Source organism: Ammospiza nelsoni, chromosome 1 (genome assembly GCF_027579445.1).
Source record: "Ammospiza nelsoni isolate bAmmNel1 chromosome 1, bAmmNel1.pri, whole genome shotgun sequence".
NCBI lineage: Eukaryota > Metazoa > Chordata > Aves > Passeriformes > Passerellidae > Ammospiza > Ammospiza nelsoni.
In genome coordinates, this window is record NC_080633.1 from 121,287,902 (window position 1) to 121,309,516 (window position 21,615).

Below are 21,615 nucleotides of genomic sequence, written 5' to 3' on the forward strand. Positions count from 1 at the left end.
TTTTCTAAGCATTTGGGTATTGAAACTCTGCAAATAATTGTCAAAGCATCTAACAACACATAAAACCAGACAAATATTAAATATTAGATCATCTCTGTGTTTTTTAAAAGAATGAACACTTACTTCTAAATCGTTAAAGAATAGATGTGTGTCCGCCAAATTGAAAATCATCTCTTCCATTCGCAGTCCAAGGGACACAGAAGTGGGAGGATCCTTAAAGAAGAAATTAAGCAAGTACACCATCAATACTGTGCCTAACACATATACCCAAATACAAACTGGAGGAACAGCTTTTCATAACATAATACTTATATCAAATGCAACATCTGCTTTGTCAGTTTCAGTTCAGTAACTCTCTTACCCTGTACTACAGCACTTCCCAGCAACACTCAAAAATATGCCTTAAACTCAACTGACTCCTTGATTTTGCAGTGGGACTTCTGTGGTTCTCCTCATGCATCCCTGCCACTGGCTCTTTGATCTCTGTGCAAATCCATTTCAGCTAAAACTTCTCCAGATTCTACAACCGCTCACAAGTTTTATGATCAAGCAGGGGTATGATAATACTATTGTTACTCAAAATAAACTGGTCACAAATGACAGGGTTCAGCCCTGGGAATACCTAGTGACTTTAAAGCAAAGAACTATTGATGTTTTATTTGCAAATGGTAATTCTATTTAAAACCACTCCTTGATTGTCAAAAAAGCTTTAATTATGTTTCCAGTTTGGCCCACCCATGCAGAGTGAACAAAACTATTGTTTGTTATTAATACATAACACACTTTAACTTCTCTACAGAAATTACCGTAACAACTTACTCCTTACTGAGCTAATAAACTCAAAAAGCATGTTCAGCATTGTGGTTACCAAATGCATTACAGATGTTTGTCTTGTTTTGATTTTTTTGGTGTTTTATATATTTTTAATCTGAAAAATCGAAAAGAGAGCCTAATGCATACGTTTGATATAGAGTTTCTCATTTATAATGCCAAGTCTATCCAAGAGCACAGGAGCAGGACTTTGAAAGAACATGTTATATTATCCCATAACAGCCTCTATTAATAATGTTAGTTTGTTAGGAATTATATTTTAAATAGAACTGAAGAAGTGACAACCCATATTTTACTTAAAATAAGCTAATATTCTAAACTTGATGACAAGTCACAGTTAAAAAGCAAGAGATGCAGTCCTTAGTTTCTTTTTCCACCTCTAAATCAAATTAATAGATGCTTCAACATGATCTCTGAACTTTCAAACATTTTTCTATAACTACTGGTTAAAAAGGCAAAATGCGTCACTAGTGAAGAGCTGGAAAAGAATGGTGATTGGGAGCCTGTTTGCCTTCTGGAAATGCCAAAACCCAAGAACTGCTATCCAGAGAAAGAATTTTTAAAATTTCAAAGCAGAGCAACACTGAGCAGACAAAACATCTATTCTTGAACTCACATCCATTACGAGCAAGTTTTTTAAAATAAATTAAAAAAATAACCCTTATAACTGGGGAAAAAAATTGCATCATGCTATTTTGATGAACTTTGCCCTTAAAAATAAGTCTTTTATTTAAACTGGCGCAGCCAAAAAAAAAAAAAAAATTTGGCTTCTTAGTTCAAATGGAAACACTTTGAAATATGAACAAAAGTATTCTGTCTCTCTGTTTTAATATTGCTCTATTTGTAGACCTATGCTTTCCTTCTGCTTTACTTTTGTAGGTGAGGTGGAAAGCAGGTGGTATTTTCTCTCTAGCTGGGCCTGAGGCTTCTTCTCCCCGTGACATTTCTGCTTATCTTCGTGCCCAGTTAGCAGCTCATCATCCTACACAGCTCATCGGGCTTCTTTTTTTTTAAACAGACAAAGATTTTTGTTGTGCCTGAGCAGTAACAGAAGACACCTCTCAGGAGCCTCTGCTGTAGTTATTAAAGGAATCAAATGGGCTAAAAGTCTAATATGCAAATGAAGACCACTAGCTGATCTTGAGTATCAACTACTAATGCAACAAGGTAGAAATAATTCCCTTCTGACTTCCATCCCTAAACAGCAACATCATTTTGAAAAGCAGAATAAATGGGGAACAGAGCAAGTTACTGGTTATGAACTCATTTGACTATTTTGCAGCCAGACTAATGGCTGCAAATATATATTTTACATTTCAGTGCACATGACTTGCTTTTATTATTATTGAACATTTTTATCACATTTCTGAGTCTGTAAAAAGAGGATTTTGTCTGTAAAAAGCTTCCTACCCATTTTACTCCAAGGTATTTTTACATGGCAGAAATAAAACAGAATGGTTTCCTCCAAAGTAATACTAAAATAATGTCATTTATTAGGTTAATTTAATTAGGCAGAAAAAATGTAAGAAACTCATTGGCACCTACTGAAAGTGTCAATTTAAATAAATCCAAACTAAATGGATTGCTTTTCAAAGAAAGTTTAACTCCTAGTTTAAATACAATATTTTTATATAGGAAGTTCTACTTAACACAAAAACTATGTTAAACTCTGGCTCTCGGTAGCTACATATTTAACAGAAGCAAAAACCTTATCTGCATTAACATTTTAAATAACTGTGTAGTCACAAACTTGCAACTAATCCAATGAAAAGCACAAGAACCTTGGTTAAAAGCATTATGGTATATCAAACTCTGCCACCAGACATTACAGCGGGGGCAGTAAACTTTAAAAAAAAGATAAGGCTAGAACAAGATTAAAAAAAAAAATAATCCCATACCCAACCTTCTTTTGCACTTTTAAGCCACTAATTGCTAACTAATTATTGTGAGGTGTCTCACAATGAGTAGGAAAGCTAACAATCTCTTCTTGTTGCCTGGGATTTGCAGGTTCAGTCAGTGTCTTTTCAGGTATGGTCAAAATCAGGTACAAATCTCTGAGGGAGGTACAGTTTGACTAAAGAAAAGAAATACCAATGTCAAACTGCTTAAGTAGGCCTTTTGTTTTGAATACTGGCACTGGAGCCAAAACATTGCCTGTATGTCATTTCTAAATTCTAGCTACTTGATTTCTTTGTTTTGTGGAGAAACAAGAAGCTGAAAAACAGGAAAGTTCACTTTGGGTACCAGGCTTATTTTCCACTTAAGCCTACAGGTCACAAATGAAGGGTTAAGTGAAACCAGGCTTTGTTTTTCTCTATCTCTAACGTATATTAAACCACAATAAAATAGATTATAATTTAAAGGAAAATTCCTTTAAAATCTCTGCATATAACTGCTTTCACTGGGGATGGAAATGTATGTAAAGACCATAGTATTCTGTGCCAATGCTGAGATATATTTTCACCTGCTCTTAAAAGGCTCCAACTTTTTCCAAATGCCAAAACTTAATCAGCCCTAATGTCAATTAAACTAACTGGTAACTTTATATTTGATCAATACATCTCTCTCTGTACATAGTTAAAAAAATTCAAAAGCAAATGAAAATGTTTTGGGTTTTTTTGTCTAATCTTCTGGAAGGGCATATTCTTTGAGTTTCATACATTTCCATTAAATTCACTAAATTCAAATTATCCTTAAATAAAAATTAATGTTTTATGGAATAATTTTTGCCATGAATGTGTAAACTGAAAAATAAAGGTGTTATTATGTTACAACAAAACTGAAGGAAAAAAGTAAGAGGAAAATAGAGCACAATAGCAGCTAAAGGAGAGCAGGTGATAAAAACAGATGCAAAAGTAAGGAGATACAGAAAAAAGTGGTACAAGGAAGAAGTTAGGAAGAATGAGGGAGAGAATTAGGCAAAGAAAATCAATCCCTTCAGCAGCAAGGCCAAACATAATTCATAGTCATTCACCATGAAACTCGCTCAGGCATTATGAAAAGAGCTGAATGCCAAGTTGCCAAATCCCCTATTATTTAATTAGGACATTTTTGTTTGTTTGAAGATCCAGCTTTTGTATTTTAATGATTATGTGATCACTCTAGATTTAATTTTTTAAAAGGGCATTTCTAGCCCTCACCATAGCAGAGATTTATAAGAGAACATGATGTTGGGTTGCTCATCAACAAGAATACAGGTGAAAAGAACAATAATTCCCCTCAACTTTCATTTTTTTCAGATTAACTAATGGTCCAGATTTCTGGTTTTAAAGGTCATTAACCAGAGGCAAACCCTCTTTTAAAAACATGCACCTCCTGCTGCCACAAATAAACCCTAAAATTCTCATGTTTTAGCATGTTTGCCTTGAACATTTGACACTGTCTCTCTAACATCCCTGGAAATTGCTAACTGTTGTCTGAAGCTGTCAGTAGCCCAAGAAAAACTCTGATTTGAATGAAACCTTAAGAAAACAAAACCAGAATGGCAGTTTCATGGCATCATCTGGGAGCCACGGACAGGCATGTTGCTGCCCCTCACCAAAAAGATTTCGTATTTATCCAAAGATTAAGCAGCAATGCCATGATTGCTCTCACCATCAACAGTTGGCTGTCATTTAGCAGTGGAGGAATATTGTGCCAGATCGCATGAAACCAGAGCCAGCTGGGCAAAAGCTGCATCTTATGTAAACAGTGCCAACAGAGATTGAGCTGCACCCAGGAGTCAGCTCCCTCCTTGCAGTACACATATTTATATCTCTTTGCAATTGAATCCCAGCCACTTTCCTCAACTTCAACCATCCAGCAATAAAGTGTTTATGTTCAGGTTCTAATTAATGAATCCACTACAGGGAACTAGTAACAAATGGAAAAAATATGCTCACATTAGTACTTCTATGGCAGTGACTAATTAATTAGGCTTTCCCAGCGCTACTCTGCTGGCCAAAAGCCAGTGGTGAGATTCTGTTGTCACTGAGCTTTTTTGTAAGCATTGGGATTTGTTCTCCTCATTCTGAACTAAATTGTCATAAATTTTGGGATACCACACAAAAGCTGGTTTTAGTTTGAAAAATGGAAAACAACTTTTGGTAAATATTTAATACCCTTCGGTAAGTGCTTTTGTCCATACATATCCATACAATAATTGTTGAAACATTTAAGTTCTAGTTTCTTTTTACTACCTAAATATAAACTAACAACACCTAGGAAACCAAGGTTGCTGAATTAACTAAATATAAACTAACAACACCTAGGAAACCAAGGCTGCTGAATTAACTTGCTTTTCTGACATATAATGAAAAAAACCTAATTATATTCTTTAAACAGGTACACTGTTATTACAGTAAACACTTCTGCAAACAAACCTTACCTGAACAAGCAAGAAAGGTTGCAAAGTAGTATTGCTTTAGACTTTTCTAGTGCAAAAAGCTATTGAGAGAAACTCAAAACCTGACCCAGGCACAGACTGAACTGGGGGTAGCTTTGCCCTTCACTCATCTGGGTGCAGGGTAAAACCTTTTAGCACTAAATAGAAGCTTTACAAGAAGACATAGGCATTACACAAAGCCAGACAAAGCTATGTAGCTGTTCTTTACACATAGAAATTTTTGAGGTTAACAAAAAATCACATTGCAGTTTTAACTCACAGGAGGTGATCATAAAAGGCTATAACAGATTTTAGCACAAGCTGTTAACTTTCAAATACAGTCCTGACAAAAAGAACTCTGATCTCATAAGGACATTCCTTCCATAAACTGTTCTTATTCACCAAAAATTATGTTGTTCTTCTGAGAATTACAAGGAAATCTGCTGTCTGCAGACATATTCATCAGTCCAGTTATGATTTATAGACTGTGCATAATATAAAGATTTGACTCATAAGCAGACTTTTGAAAACATCAGTCAATATTTAGATTTAAAAAAAAATCAAAGGTAAAAAATTTTAGATTAATCTGGCCATGTTCAAAAGCATTCTTCCTCTTTCCCTCTCAATACAGAGCACAGCCAATCCATCATAGCAATCATTCCTGGAACTCTCTGAGGGGATGCAGATCTTCGCAGATTTTGATGATGTCAAAAGGTTTCAGACAACCTGTATCTACAAACCAAACCTCAAGTGGTCAAAGTATTAAGTTTGAGTATCACAAGTATCAAGTAACCCAACATTATCTAAATATGTACTGAACACAAGAGCTGAGCAACTGCAAAGCCTAGACATGTGAAACAGCTTGATATTTTTTTTTGTCTTGTAAGGCCAGTACCAGTTTGCCTCTATAAATCAACTAATGTTCTGGTATTCCTTGTGCATCAACCATAAACCAGCAAATATTACTGAACAGTTCCATCAGTTTCTTGACACTTACCCTTCCATATCTGTTAGCATAGGACCCTGTAAGCAAGGAATGGAAAATGATGATTGTCTCATCCAAATCCCAAATGAATACTCTCTGTAAAAAGAGAATCAAATCAATGTGTTCCTTTGTGAAGCTAATACTTGAAATGGAAAGTTAAAATTTGAATCAGTAAGCACAAAAATGGGAAAATTGTACTGATATGGTTGCATATTAAAACCATAGCTTCCCTGCCATTTATTTTCAAAACTAACAAGTAGGTTTTTTTTCCAGGGTAGGGTAATATAATCTGTTAGCTTTTTACTATAATTTCCATTATATCAAATACTTCTATTAGAATAGAATTATAGTATAGTCAAATATACACAGAAAATGAAACTGTACAATGTAATTTTTGAAGCTTGATGTGAGATAGAAACTCAAATAAACAAAGAGAAGCATCTGAAAATTAAATCTTTGGGGTTAGAATTCTGTATTTCTGCAAGTCTTACAAAACAAAAGTCTTACAAAAATTCATGTAAGTGCCCTTGAAAATTACCTCTAAAACCAAAACAAAGCAGACTGCTGCTAAGCACTTTGTTTCCCTTAACTTATGTTAATTTTAATGCATTTTAGGCATCTGAAGAACAAAAACTATGAGCTTGGAGGATGTATGCATAAAACTTATGGCATTAGTAAATAATTATTTTGCTTAGAGACAATGGAAAATACTTGTTTTAAATTTGTCCTCTGACCACACAAAAAATGATAACTTAATGAAAAATAAAATGTTCAAATACAAACATTTAAAATCCTGGTGAGATTGTATTTCCCATGATGACAAATGGGGTAAGCTTCTGGAAAGGAAAAGTAATGCAGTGTGGACACTCGTAGCTGTGGTGTGTCATTGGAGATGTGTTCTCAACATAAACCATGGGCCACTGGAGGAATGTGAACAGGGCATGGGAGAACAAACCCCACTATTGTGCCAGAAGTGTCTCTTGTCCAATTCAAAACCTTTATTTGCCTTGGGAAAAGATTGATCCTTTTTTTTCTTTCTTTTTTTTTCCCCATTTGGTTTGTTTTGGTTTGTTTGTTTGTTTGCTTTGTTAATCAAAAGGAGAAAGAAACACCCAGTATTTTTCCAAGGAAGTAGAAGCTCTTCCTGAAGAAGGTTCTTTAGAAGAAAAATCCTATTATCTATGGAAATACTGTTAGGAGAAAGGGAATTTCAATGCCACTTTATTTTTGATGCATAAATAACACTTTGTGCGAAATAATGATAAAAACAAAATTCTGTAACAGGCCAAAGACATTTCATATATAGTACCTCCAGATCAGAGTCAGGTGGTGGTGAAGGATTATTGTTTCTTCTGCCACGTCCACGTGATTTCCCATCTGAGCTCCGACGCAATCTGTCTGAGTCTGAATCTTTAATGGGGGTGGATGGACTGTGGATTGTGCTGTATTCTGTCACAGTAAAGAAAGAACACTTTTACCCTTCAGTTCAGCACTCAAAATGTTCAACTTACTTGCTCAAACCCAGTCCTAACTAGAATAATTTGCTCTTACCAAACCCAGTCCTAACTAAAAAAATGAAATATAAAACAGTAAGAGGTCATATCGATTCATAAATTAATTCAATCTAGCTCAAATTATATGTAAAAAGAGTGACAAGCGATTTCAGTAAATGCCTATAAAAGACTCAGGAGATAAAAACTTCATTGCTTCATTCCTTCAATTATTAAAAGATTAAGCAAACAATTTTAAAGGATGCCAGTTTTTCATAAAACAGCATTAATTTAACTCAAACTTTTCAAACTTAAATACCTTAAATGCTTTAAAATGACTGTTATGGTGACAGGTAAGAAAAATCCAACCAGGTGTGAAAAAAGCCCAGACAAATATAAATTGAAAAATTTTCCAAATTGCCTGGTTGGACACTCTTAGATTGCTACATTTGAGCCAGAAGAGTAGGATTATTCCAAGATATAGCATAAACCAGAATATTTATTTTCCTACAGTAATTTAAATGAATAAGTGTTAAATATGCATCAACTGAAGATGAGATTTCAAGTATTTTTAAAGGCCTAATCAACACTGAACATTTCCAATGAGTACCTTCAAGACAGGATACAAATCTTTACAAACAGTATTGCATGCTAATTATTATGCCACATTTATTTATAAGAATATTTACTGTTACTGAACAGCTGTAAAAAGAGCGATGATTCATGTAGATAGGAACAGCAGAGTTTTTCTGAAAACATGCAAGTTTGAAGATATTTTGCTACTCTTAACATCCATATCATAGTGAATGCTTGTACATTAACAAAGCATACACTGAGCATCAGTTTTCCTTCCCATTAATTTAATTAGCAGTACCATAGTCCTTAGAAATGCAACAACACATTTTTAAATCTCTTTTGAAAACTTCCTTTCATAGTCTGAATTTCAGAAATACTTTTATTTTGATGGTCACCATGATTTCTTTTTGTTTTTCCTAAAAACACTACTTCATGAAGGCAGCTGCAACTTTTATGTTTCTCAGTTTTACTGCTAGGTTAATATTAACTACTCTTTAGAGTTCAGTAGATGCAAAATTTTAAATTTGAATCTGCCTAGACCACAACATTCCAGCTTGAACAGACAGGTATACTTCTCACACAAGGGATTCTCTCTCCTAGGAAAACATCCTGTTGAGGTCAAAGGTTAAATTAAGGAGGAGACTCTGGACATCTGTGTAACACCACATATGCACAATTACTCCAAATAATAACAGTTACTTGTGCTGAATGAAAGGAAAAGGTCTTGAAATTCTCATGCTCAGCCTTCAAATCTACACTTATTGAGAATTAGCATAGCTCACATATTTCACCTTATATATTTACCTAAATACTTCAGACTACATCAAACAAAGATGTAACTCAAAGTTAAGCAGAGAATCCTCTGAAAACATTTGACCTATACTAAAACCCCATAAAATAAACAGACCAGAATTTCTTCAACAGGTATACTGGTGATATGATGTTCTAAATATGTACTTCAAAACTTAGATGTAATGAAAAATTGCATTTTCTATTGACTAATTTAAATTTCAGCTGCCTTTGGTCTTTGACACTGTTTTCAGGAGTTTGGCTTTAGTTCCCAGTTTTAGAAACCTTTCTTACAGACAGGCTATGCCTGAAAGTTTCAAGAATTAAACTTGCTGGAGTAATACTAAAACAAGTAGGGAACAGGTGAGATGGAAAGAGCATAAACAAAACTCCATGACAAATAAACAAACAAGGAAACCTAAATGAGTGAGGACACAGAGCAGAGCATGGTGGGGGCAGGGAAGAAAATCTGTCTGTAAGAGGCATCCAGCTCTCCATCTTTGCAACACTTTCACTTATGAATACTTCATTTAAAATTTTAAACACAGGGCTGCAAATTTGGGTGGAGGCTCATTTCCATTTCCCCTTCCCAGGTAATCTGTCTGGATGCACCAGACTGTCACCTGACAGAAAAACTCCCAACCCTGCCTCAGGACCCCTTCTTGGGACCACTGTACTTCCATCATTCCCAAAAACATTTGTCTGTCCTGCTCTTATGGATTTCCCCAGGAAATCTCTGCTGCTTGGACAGCTGCATCATAACATACAACTTCAGCATTCATTACAGCAGTAGAAGTTTAATCTGTGAAAGTGGGGGAAAATCATTCCCTTCATTGTATCTGCATGCATTTGAAGACTGTTCACAGATCCCCTTTGTTGTTTAATTAACCCTTCCCTGTCAATCTTTGCTGGGGTCTGATTCTTATTCTCTACAATCTCGCCAAACTGGACAACATAATGCAAAGCAAAATCAAGCAAAGCTTGACTTCCTGAATGTTCTGCAGGCTACCCTCCCAGGACACCACTTGGCCAGAAAAAATTTGCATTTTCTACAATATTTCCATAAATATTAGACTGGGCATTCCTAGATTGTCCTCTGAGGAAGAAGTGACATTGAACTGGTTGTTTCTCCAAGACTTGGCCAAACCTTGCACATGACTGAACAAGCAACATTGCTGATACCTGCAGCTCCTGAGCCTGCTGAGGAGATCAGTGTGTTACATGTGACAGACAGCAGTCACCAGTGGGGGAAAACATGACATTGTGTGCAAGAAACCTGTTCCATGTACATGAAGGGAAGCCTCTGTGTTCACAGCTGTGTCACCAGCTCAGTGTCCAATGGTCACTCTCAGGGCCTCATAAGGAAACACAGTTAAAGAATTCAGTGTCCACCTGAGCCCTGAGCTTCAACACGCCCAGCCCTGAAAAATTCTGGAAAAAGAAAAACAACAGTGGCTGAGGGTACTCTGTGTGCCACTAATGTCTGCCGTACTGAGAGGGCTCTGCAGGGAAAGGTAGAGCCTGGAAGAAGCTGCCAACATTCCCTGTCCCACATTTGTGCAGTTCATCATTCCTGCCTAAATGTATACCTCACACCTGCTCCTATTCAGATCACATCTCCATTTTTTGAGTTCTCATCTCGTTTCCAAAGGCCTCACAGCCCCTCTCAGCATGGTGTCATCTACATATTTAATAGGCAAACACATTCTGTTCTGTCACATAGTGATTAATGAAAATGTAGTCTGGTGCTAGGCCCAAGGCAGACACTGAGGAATGCTGCTGCAGCCATCCCTCTGTTTTAGCAGTGAGCTCTTACTAACTCCTCTCTGGACACGACTTCCTGAACAGCTTTTTATCCTTCTGCTGCAATTCCTGCCAAACTGCCTTAGCCTAGCTTGCTTTTAAAATTGTTAAGTGAATTGTTAATTATATTAAGTGAAAAGATTTAACTGCCAGGGGCATCAAAAGACTCGCTGAAGTCAATTTACATAGACACAAATAATGTTATCACTACACTCATTACTCTATAATCATTGCTAAGAGAAGGTTAATTTGTTCAACTTCAGCTGACTTCCTTGTACCAGACACTTTAATACTAGCCAAGTGAAATGATGATTTTTCTAAAACACTGAATTCAATTTTATCCTGTCCTTGAGCATCACAAACCCAAATAAGTGCAGGAGAAAACCCTGCCCTGCACATAATCTTGAGCAGAGAAGAGGGTGAGGATCAGATCCATTGCCTGCCCAACACAAAAGCAAGATCACCAAAGGGAGCTGGCAAGCAGCCTGGTTAAATACAAGGAGTTCAGATAAAATGACATTTGTACACATTTTGCCAAAAAAAACCCCGATGCCAGCCTCTCAAAATGTTACATGGGTTCAAGAGGGGCCTGAATACATCCCTGGAAGTGAAGCATTCAGGGGTGCTACAGCTGCACCACATTAGCAAGTTGGATCAGTGGGATCAGGCAAGTGGTGGCAACGACATCAGGCTCTGCTGGCTGTTTCTGAGAGGTTGTTCCAGTGCAAGTGCATTCTCAGCTGAGCTCCTGGGCACCCTCAGAAGGGGCTGGAGCAATTGGGAGCTGCTCTGGAGGACACTTTCCTTTGACTGGAAGGACTCCACTTGGGTGCCCTAGGACTGCTCTACTGAGCCAAAGCTTCAAAATTAAAATACTAATGCAGGCACACCCTAAACACACAAACAATAGCAGGTCTGGAAATACCCCGAGACAAAAATATCTGGGATCTGGAAAAGTGCTTAGGGCAAATCTTACACAAGCCCAGCCTGCCCTTGATGCTCCCAAGGTGCCTGCTGATGGCCCCTGCAGCAGGCAGGGTACAGCCTGCTGGATCCATCAGCCCACACTGCCAGTGCTGTGGCTCTATGTTGCAATGCCTTCACAAATTTGTATTAATAGCAACAGTTAATATTAAAATTTTGTATTAATAGCAGCTGTAGCAACAGTTATTCTTCTGCATCCTTGGACATACACATCATTTTGGATCTCCCTGCTATAGCAACTCTCTGTTCTTTGCTCCAGGCAGACACAAAATGTTATAGCTTACTTCTGCTTCACCTTCTGAACCTTGGATAAGTATAAAAGACTCCCTCTTGACTTCTACAGTCAGTCAGAAAAAAAAAACCCCACATTTTAAGCCCAGATTATGTAAATATCTTGTTTTCCAGGTGTGACTGGTACTCCCCTACTTCTGACCTGGTAGCAACCCCTGCAGCATACAGTGACATCAAGCCTGACAAAAACATAACTGTGGGGAATGAAATATGTTTACATTCTGGCCTAACTAGAATAAATGAACCAGACTGTATCAGACTTTCCTCTCTGCTTCAAGGCACCATAACACTGCAACTTGACATGAGAGTTCATCAGTTTATACTTCCCTTTATACATCACTCTGGGCAGCGTTGATGGTTTTGTCACACAGGACAATTTTCCATCATCTCAAAACTAAAACCAACTTGACTATTTATGAGCTGACAGTACAGCTGCAGAGAGAGCATTTGCAACACCATATTCTGTAATTCATTTCTGTTTGTTATGAAAATCTCCCATAGTAATTGCTGCATTTTCTTACTGTTGATTTCAATGTACAGCAATAGTGTCCAGTGACAAATCTGGGGCAAATGGCTACGCCAGAAGGCCCAAAATCAAGTGTGTCTTTAGGTAAATCCAGCTGGTGTGTGTGGGTAGAGCTTTTGCTGCTGACAAAGGCATTGCAAATTTTATTAGACTTTTTCCCTACTACACTGAAAGGTTATGCAAAAAAGAGTAAATGTACATTATCAAAGTAATCATATCTCATGTCACAATGTAAATCACATGGATAAGGTGGGTCCAGGGTACTTAGGACGGTCAAATGTCTCTACAAGTACCTATGTACAAAAAACTTTCCATTTAGATTGTGCCCAGATTAATGGCTTTCCCTTAAATCTTATACTTCATTTTGCCAGTGTTATTTCAGCTTCTGTGTACCAGAATAAAAATACAAGATTCAAGTAATTTGAATATGTCAGTCTCACACTATGATTTTCTTACTTTGCATAATTAAAGTTTCCTTTTGCATAAATAAAACTAAACACAAATTCCATGAGCACCTATACAAACTTCTACTTGCATACAACTGGACCAGGACTGAACATTGCAGCAGAATCAAGTGTATTTGTGGATGTTCCTTTTTTTACTTGTCTACTAAAAAAATAATACTGTATTAGCAGTAAGTAAAAGCACAAAGTAAATATTGCAAGAAATACAATAATGCCTGCTGTCAGGATCACAGAAGTATATGTCTAGTGCTGTTTTGACAAAATGTCAAAATCTTCACTTGAAAAACAAATTTAATGTTTGTATATTGAGAATTAAGAGCATGCTATTATAAACTTGACAGAAGCTCTCAACAGTCTGTTAAAAATAGTGGCAAAAATGACTATTTATTTCAAAGCCTGGTTGAGGTTTTGATTTAGGTTTGCATATTTAAAATAATGACAAAATATCATATATAACAGTATTTATAAATATATATGACCACAACTGACAGTGGTCCAGATTTTTGTCCTCCAGCATTCTTTATTGAGGAAAAAACATGAAACAATCAATAATGAACCAGTAGTACCTGTGTCCTTATTAGTTATTTCTTCCTTACTCATCAGTTCAGTTTTCAAACAATTTGAAATCATTGTTACTTTTAATCCCATCAAAAGCAAAGATAAGCATCCCAGGAGAACAATTATTATGAGAAAAGCAAAACCAGTACTGCACTTTGCCATTCACCACAGTATGCAATTTAATTTCTATTTTGACAGAATTTTCTGTGATTTTCCTTCTTTGTATAATATATCCTCTAAATTTACTCTTCATTTATATTTATGGAAAAGAACAAACATTAGAATACCAGAAATGTACTGCAAATATAGCTGCATTTTTTTCCGTATAGGAAAGAAAAGTCGTCTATATAAACTATTTACCCTCTTTCACTTTTGTGTCTCTAATTTATTGTTATGAAACATGATAAGAAGAAACTGTAAAAGTTGCTTTCCCTTTTGTAATACTAAAGATGATATAGTACTCAAGGAAAAAGAAGTTTAGTCTTTAATAGCAAAATAGTGGCCCATGTCTGAGACCAAGTTTTGCTGGCACAATCCCTGCGAGGTTTTTAATCTGCATTGAGAAGTATGTGAGTAATATGAAAAAAACCCCAAACCTTCCAGTAATATATTAAACACACTTATTACAGAAACCAAGAAAAATGAAAGAGATTGAATCGCAAGAACAATGCAAGTCTCTCTTGTGAGAAACACTGTTTAATAAATTATAAATATATCACCATATGAAACAGAAGGATAAATTCAGCCTTCCTGACTGAATGAAAAAAAATATTGCACAAATCAAGAACTTTTTATTACCATTTGTGATGATGGAGTTGAAATATTGCAAGAGAAAATTATTATGGCTTTATAAAAGGTAGTTTTATTTCCATATTAACTCTTAGAAATAATCTTATGAATGTTACACTAAGAATTTTTGAGCATCAGGCATAGTGAATGGGGGCATAACTCCATCTCTCCATGGTAAATTTCACCACTGGCAAACAGCTGGAAACTAAGTAAGAAAGCATAAAAAGGACAGACATCCACACAGCACTAATTCATCCCCAGTCTCCACTGATCTGCTGCATCAAGAATTTCTTGTTGTCTCTGTAAATTTAATATTTGAGCTTGTCAAAGTTAGGCTTGAACTGGCATAAACATTTTGCATCCACAACATCCTGCAGCAAAGAGCTACACAGCTTACCTACATGGAACATAAAGAAATACTGCTTTTCTTCACTCAACCTATTTCAATGTATTTAAATAGTGGAAGGGAGAACAAATATTTGCTCATTTATCTACTTCTATTTCATATTTTTAATTCTTATTACTTCTCTTAGATACTACAGCTTAGACAAAAAATCAGCAATTTTCTGATTACATCACTAAGAAAAATACAGGCTTTTGTTCACAAGAAAGTAACATTAATTTCTATATCTGATTTATGGATACAAAGACTATAAAAATTTGGGCAATGAATAATTTTATCCTGACTGTGGTACAAGAAAGTTTCAAATCCTGAAAGTGAAGAGAAAGAAGAAACACTGAGCATGGAAAATCCCAGGTTTTTCTGCAGGAATTCCTGCATGTTCAGGATTGCATGGCAAAAACTTTCAAATTTAACTAGTAACTGAGGAAAATCATAAAAGGATTATTTTATATTTGGACAAGGAATAAAACATATTTGAAGTGAAATTATCTGAGATTTCTGAGTCGGCAAAACTCTATTAAAAATGTCAGAAGAGCACATAATTACTTTCTCCCTTTCACATTTTTCTTACCAGACTCTACTGTTTCACTTACTGGCCCAAATTCATAGAAACCACCCATGTCTGTCAAATCATTCTGGTGCCTCTGTAAAGTCTGAAGGCTGTTCTGTGCTTGTCCTGGCATAGTTCATAACCACATGGATTACATGTTTTTTTTTAAAATATAGAAGATGTCTAAGGATAGACAGCTGCAATTCAGCAGCTGGAGCCCATCCTACAAAATGTGATAGCTCTGCACTGCTCCCCACATCCCTCATATGAAACATTCCAGTTGTGGTAAAGAATCAGCAGCCTAACTTGAGCAGGTGTGGCAAAACAGCCTACAGAAATTTTACTAATTGTAATAAAAACTTGTTTAATTTGCTCTTTTGTTCTGTATTTTTGACCCGACTATGGATTTCCTTCTGTTGAATATGCCTTCCACTTGTCCCCACTCCATCAGCATTTCCTTCCTACATGTTGATCCCTCTTTTCTTTGAGCCCAGCCTTGCTTTGTCCTCCAAGTAGGCTGTGTATGAGCTCAGCTGAGGGCTGGCAATAAACCTCAACAAGAAAAAAGCACAACCATTTACTGTCCAAGGAGAAATGGCAAGCACAGCACTGGATTCACTGATGGTTCCTTCTTTCCTTTCTACCAGCGCTGAAGGTGAGGGAGCAGAAGATTCCTGCCTAATTTCTCCTTAGGAAGCCAGCACAGGTATGTCAGCCACTTTAAACTGTTTTCATGCCACTGGAGAGGCTTTGGCATCTCAGGATTAAGACTCTTGTTAAGCTGAACTCTAATTAGAAGTGTTCATCTCTCTCCAGGCAATACAGAAGGAGCCTAAATGGGCTTGATCCTAACCTAACTGCATAAAGAAAAAAACTGCATAAAGAAAAATGGAGAAATTTGGCCCTAGACCTTCTGCTGATTGCAACCACATTGATGGAGATGGCTTTCACCAGTTCTTTCTAATAGGTCCACAGGTACCACATTTAGGTACTTTCCTAAATGTGCCTCTGCCTCTGGTAGAGGCAGCCAGCCCATGATAACTCCATTGCCACATTAAGGGTTGCTATTTGCAAACTGCTGGAAGGAACATTTTCTGAACTGTTAAATCAGTAATGTTAATGTCTCGGGAAAAGAAATGGAAGTCCCAGCAATGCCAGAGGAGGTGTGCACACGTCTGAGAAAGGGCTAAGCAAGCAGTGGCAGGGCATCCATGGATGTACAGCTTTCAATACATGAAATAAGAAATTAGAAGAAGGATTAGGTGCAGAACTCATCCATGAGAAAGCTCACCAAATTCTTTCAAATTTTTAGACAAAACTGTCATAAGAAGAACATGGAAGATGTGGGGGAGAAAAGAAAGACTTCTTAAAAAGGAACTGAGAAAAGTTCTGTTCAGGCTTATAGAGCACAGAAAACTACTTAAATAGGAGGACAGTCTTTAACTCACTAAGTTTGAGCTTGGGAATATTATACCTCCTCTCTTCATATGCACATTTACTATAGCTTTTAGGAAGTAAATGCTATAGTAAAGATCAATTAGAAAAATGCATGCAATAATTTTGCAAAAGATCAAGACACAGATGATACAATTTTAGTATCTTGATAACAGCTAAAACTTGATCACTGTAGGGTTTTGGGCTAAAGAGGAACTTAACTGCTTCCAACTTAAAAAGAAAAGAAAACAAAATCACACGAAAACAAAAGCAAAAAATTTTCAACAAGTGAAAAGCAGGATAATTATGCAGACATCAATATGCATCCACACCTAAATGCCACAGACCCCAATAAGCGCTCACATATTTAGAGAGATTCCTTTCTCAAATACAGTGCACACACGTGACCTGGTGTATATAAATGCACACACCAGCTGTATTTTCTTCCTTACTTGCAACAAATGTCTCAAAAAAGACAACACTGCATAACATTTTCTTCTGGTGCACACTCAGGCAGAAAAGCAACAGAGGCCTAGCAAATTATAGTAAAATTCAGCATTGCACATGGAAGATCAGTCCCATCAAGTGCTTCAAGAGAACTAAAACCAACCTCATCCCAAAGAAGCCAGAAACAAAACCACCTGATAGCACTGCCAAATCATAACTGCTTCTTCCTGCATTACTAAGAAACACATCTGCAATCTTGGAATTTCTCTCTGACAGACTTCATACCTCTGCCATCTACTAATGACTGACACACCTGATCTTTTAAAAAGATGGATTTTAACTTCTTTTTAATAATGAGAAAAGTATTTTTCACCACTTATTTCCAAAAACAGCTGGAGCAGTTTGGCATAAATGTTCAAAAAGTATCTCAACTAGTAAAGGACTGCCAAATTCCACCAAGAAAGGTAAAATGACTGGGAAAAAAGAATAAGCCACTGAAAATCTTTTCTTAAAATGGAAACACTTGTGCAATTTCCACTCTCCATTGCAAGCATTATTATGTCCTCTGAAAGAAAGAGCTCAAAAGCTCTCTTTCAAGTAGACAGTTGGGTTATGGTTTGAAGGCCTCTTGATTTCAGTTTTAAGAAAAATCAAAGGGGTTTATCTTAATGAATACAGAGCTTAAAAGCACCAGATTCTTGTTTACTGTTAAGACTTATTCATACCCTGCAATTTTTAACACACTTTGCAAATAAATACAAACAACTTGTATTCCAGATAAGCTTTAAAAATGTTACTGATCCTCTTTTTTCTTTACTCTATTTTCTGTTAAAATCTGTCCAAGATATGCCACAGGCTCAGGATTAAGAAATAATAATAAAAAAAATCAACCATTACACGAAAAAAAATCCAGTTCAATCCCCTTTCAACTTACAAAAACGTGCCTCATAGGGACCATAAAATCCATGTAATTACCTGCTGCAGGATCTGTAACTGCTTGACTGGTGATGCCAGATGGTGGTTCTTGGAGCTGGTATGTTGCATTTGTGGAGGGTGTCGTAGGGCTGGTGTTGCTGTTTGTCATGTAATGTGAAGGGTATGGTGAGCTATTGTAATACTGTGCATATTGGCCCTGGCCAAAACTGGGATAGGAGGGATATTCCTGCAAGACAAAAAAGCAACTGAGTAGCCCATCAAAGTTTTGCTACTTTTCAGTATAAATTCCAAAATATAACTACAAACACATGTCAGACTTTGAGCACGTATGCTTCCTGGACTGGATGCTGTAGGACCTAAAACTGTGAGGCAGTAAAATGAAATCTAATTTACACATAATTAAGTATGTCTTGTCATACAAGCAGTTTATTAGACACTGCTGAAGATGTGTGAATAAGAACATCAACCTCTGACAATTAGCTCTCAGATGACAGATTGAAGAAAAACATTTATAAACATTTTAGTTTGACTTGAAAGATGACAATTTCTTTCAACAAACTAAGAGCTATATTTTTTCAGCAGATGAGAATTCTAAGTTTGCCAAAGTTTGCTGAACTCCTATTAACAAATTTACCTGCTGTGAACTATTAAATCCAGTAGAATTTGTGAGTGAATTATTTCCTGCATATATTCCTGATGATGTTGTAAAACTGCTGCCTGAAATGAAAGGAAAAATTATGTGAATTACTAAAACAAAGTATTGGAAAATAACTTATATCACACAATTATATCATAACATTATGGCATATTTGTAATATTTCCCATATGTTGACCGATTCAGCTCTATAACATGTTAATACTTAGAAAGTGATAATTCATAGTTCTTACACTCTGTGTTTCATTATTACAATAAAAAAATCCCCTTGAAATTTAGACTGGAATTTTGGACCCACCTCAGGTCTCATTGAAAATTCAGCTATCACACCTCTTTAAATAACACCCAGCACTGTGGAAGTAATGAGGGTTTCTTTACTTCTTTTTTTATTTTTCTTTTTTTTGTTGTTGTTGAACAATAAGGGCAAGCCTTGTCCCGAGAGACACCATCTCCCCTCATGAAAACCTGGTGGCTCTGTTTCTCCTGCCACCTTTGAGAACTGTGTCCTCTCCCCTCCCTGAGCCTTAGCCCCTCACAGGAGCAGCAAAAGCCATAACTCCCTGCTCCAAACAGCTCAATCCCACTGCAAAGCCATTAGGACTCACTAATCGATCAGAGACAGCCTTGGGCTGCAAGCCTCCCCTCTTTTGACAGAGTGTACTGGGCATGACACAAGAGAAAAAAAGTACCTCTCTGAAAAGGGAGCCCCAAGATGGAATTTAGCCCAGAGACTGAATTGCTGCCTTCATCTCCCTCCTCCAGCTTTCATGAGCCACCAAAAATAGACAGATGGGGCTCTCTAATACCCAACCTGAGAAGCTGTTCCACTAAAAGGGCAGCGACCCCCTTTCAGCTGTCTTGCCCTCGCTGGCTGTAACCCAGGAGTGACACAGCCACCAGTTGAGACATATGGATGCACAGGGTGAAGCTACATAAGCCACCACAAAGTCTGTAATGAGGCAACCTCTTGAACTCATCCAGCAGGAGAGCACCAGTCAGCACAGGTTATTAAAGTGCACAGGTTGTTTACAGCCTCCCTCACCACCAAAATCTGCCTCAGTGCAAAGATATACAGAGACTTTGGGGGTAAAACTTGCAGGTGAGCAAAGGAGACAAGGAGGGATGAAAATCAACAGGGAGTCAGACACACAGATGCACCAATCCTCTGACGTACCTGACACAACTCAATTAATAAACAAACCCAATAAGAGGTTACTCACTGGGAGAAGCAACATTTCTTGCAAATCCAGAGGACAGAATGCAGGCAGGGGCCCGTACTTATTACAACCCCTGAAGGACATTTGTCCCTCAAAATGCAATTTACTTTTCTTAAACAAAAAATACCAGACCAATAGGTATTGTAGCTAAGAGAAGTCAGAAGGAAAAATATTTAAATGTTTTGACTGCAAAAGTTACTAAAACCACATTCAAGTTAAGTCTCAAAGAAGTAGATGAGAAGTTCAACAGCAATGGGAGTAAAGGATGAAGCTTAAACTTAATGTATGAAATAACTATAAACATTTATCTTCTATCTTCCACTAGTGCAAAATCTCTAATTGTTGATAGATGCTACTAATCCTGTGAACAAAAATCAGATTACTTCAGCAGAGGAGTTGACATCCAAGTTTAGCAGATAGTACAGATAAACAGTACTAATGAGAAAAACATGTTGTTTTAAATTTAATTTAAAATTGGAAAACAGATGTTTTTTTTTTATTGTGACAAACACGAAAGCCAAAATACATCTGAAAAATATTTTAAATTGCAATTTGAAATAATATTTTATTTCTAATAGTGCTCTGGCTGGAAAAACATAAATCACTGTGTCTCTTCTTATTTCTAAAGGTTTTTTTGCAGATGCAGTAATACATTCAAACCCAGGTTTTAAAGGCGCACAGTTTGAGCCACTAAAAAGATATAAAAGGCCTCTCATAGTCATAAGTAGAAAAAAACCCAGACTTTGTTTGAGGAATATATTGTCTTTCCTCAGAAAGTTTGGAAAATAATTTGCAAGAGCAAATGAGAAAAGTAATTACATGCCAGCCAGCATCTCTCCCTCTCAGACAAAGACACACACACAGTAACATGCAGATCTCTCTTTCATCTCATGGTCAGCACTGGCTTCTATGGAGGAGGGGTAAGGGTCTCCTAGACCGTAACAAACGTGAAGCAGGTTTCTCAGAAACAGCTCTGTGGGCCACCCAGAACTACAGGCCTGAAGTTGTTTTTAAAATACTCCTGATTTTGCAAATTGTTTTTTAAATATTCAGCCATAACATGGCATAGAGCCGCTACCCTGCCTCAGCCGAACAAACACAAAAATAAGAATCACTACAAAATGTGCAAGATTTACTGCCCTAAGCTGGCTGGCTACATAGCTTTAAAATGTGATAAAAGCTGTAAATTGCAGGTCAAAGGTCTATTTTGCAAAGAGCTCTGACCCACATTAAAGCTGGGAATCCCAGTCAGCATCGGAAGGCGGCCGGACCCTGCTGGGAGTAGGGCGCGCTCCAGGTGCGGGGCGCGCCCTGTGCCGCCGCAGGCACGGGATAAGGTCCTCCCCCGTGTATTGGGACAGAAGCCCATTTGCCTTCCTAGCTCAGTCTCCTTGCCATGGGCTATGTCTATCATCAGGGTACAATGTATGAGGCAGAAGTTTAGTGCAGCTCTCTTGGGAAAGCCTTCGACGGCCAGATGGGCTATTTAAGCTCAAGGTTTCTTCCGTTTGCTTACAGTGTTTA

At 37.0% G+C, this 21,615-nt stretch overlaps 1 protein-coding gene across 1 annotated transcript in view; it reads right to left on the reverse strand.

Annotated features, from left to right (window-relative positions):
- The window catches only part of EYA1 (EYA transcriptional coactivator and phosphatase 1), a 146,441-nt gene that overhangs the window by 38,954 nt on the left and 85,872 nt on the right, over positions 1-21,615 (reverse strand). The window contains exons 9-13 of the mRNA XM_059468836.1: positions 18,854-18,936; positions 18,259-18,445; positions 7,489-7,628; positions 6,192-6,275; positions 124-213 (exon numbers count right to left, since the gene is read on the reverse strand). Of these exons, the coding sequence (XP_059324819.1) occupies positions 124-213; positions 6,192-6,275; positions 7,489-7,628; positions 18,259-18,445; positions 18,854-18,936 (584 nt within the window). The remainder of the gene's footprint in view (positions 1-123; positions 214-6,191; positions 6,276-7,488; positions 7,629-18,258; positions 18,446-18,853; positions 18,937-21,615) is intronic.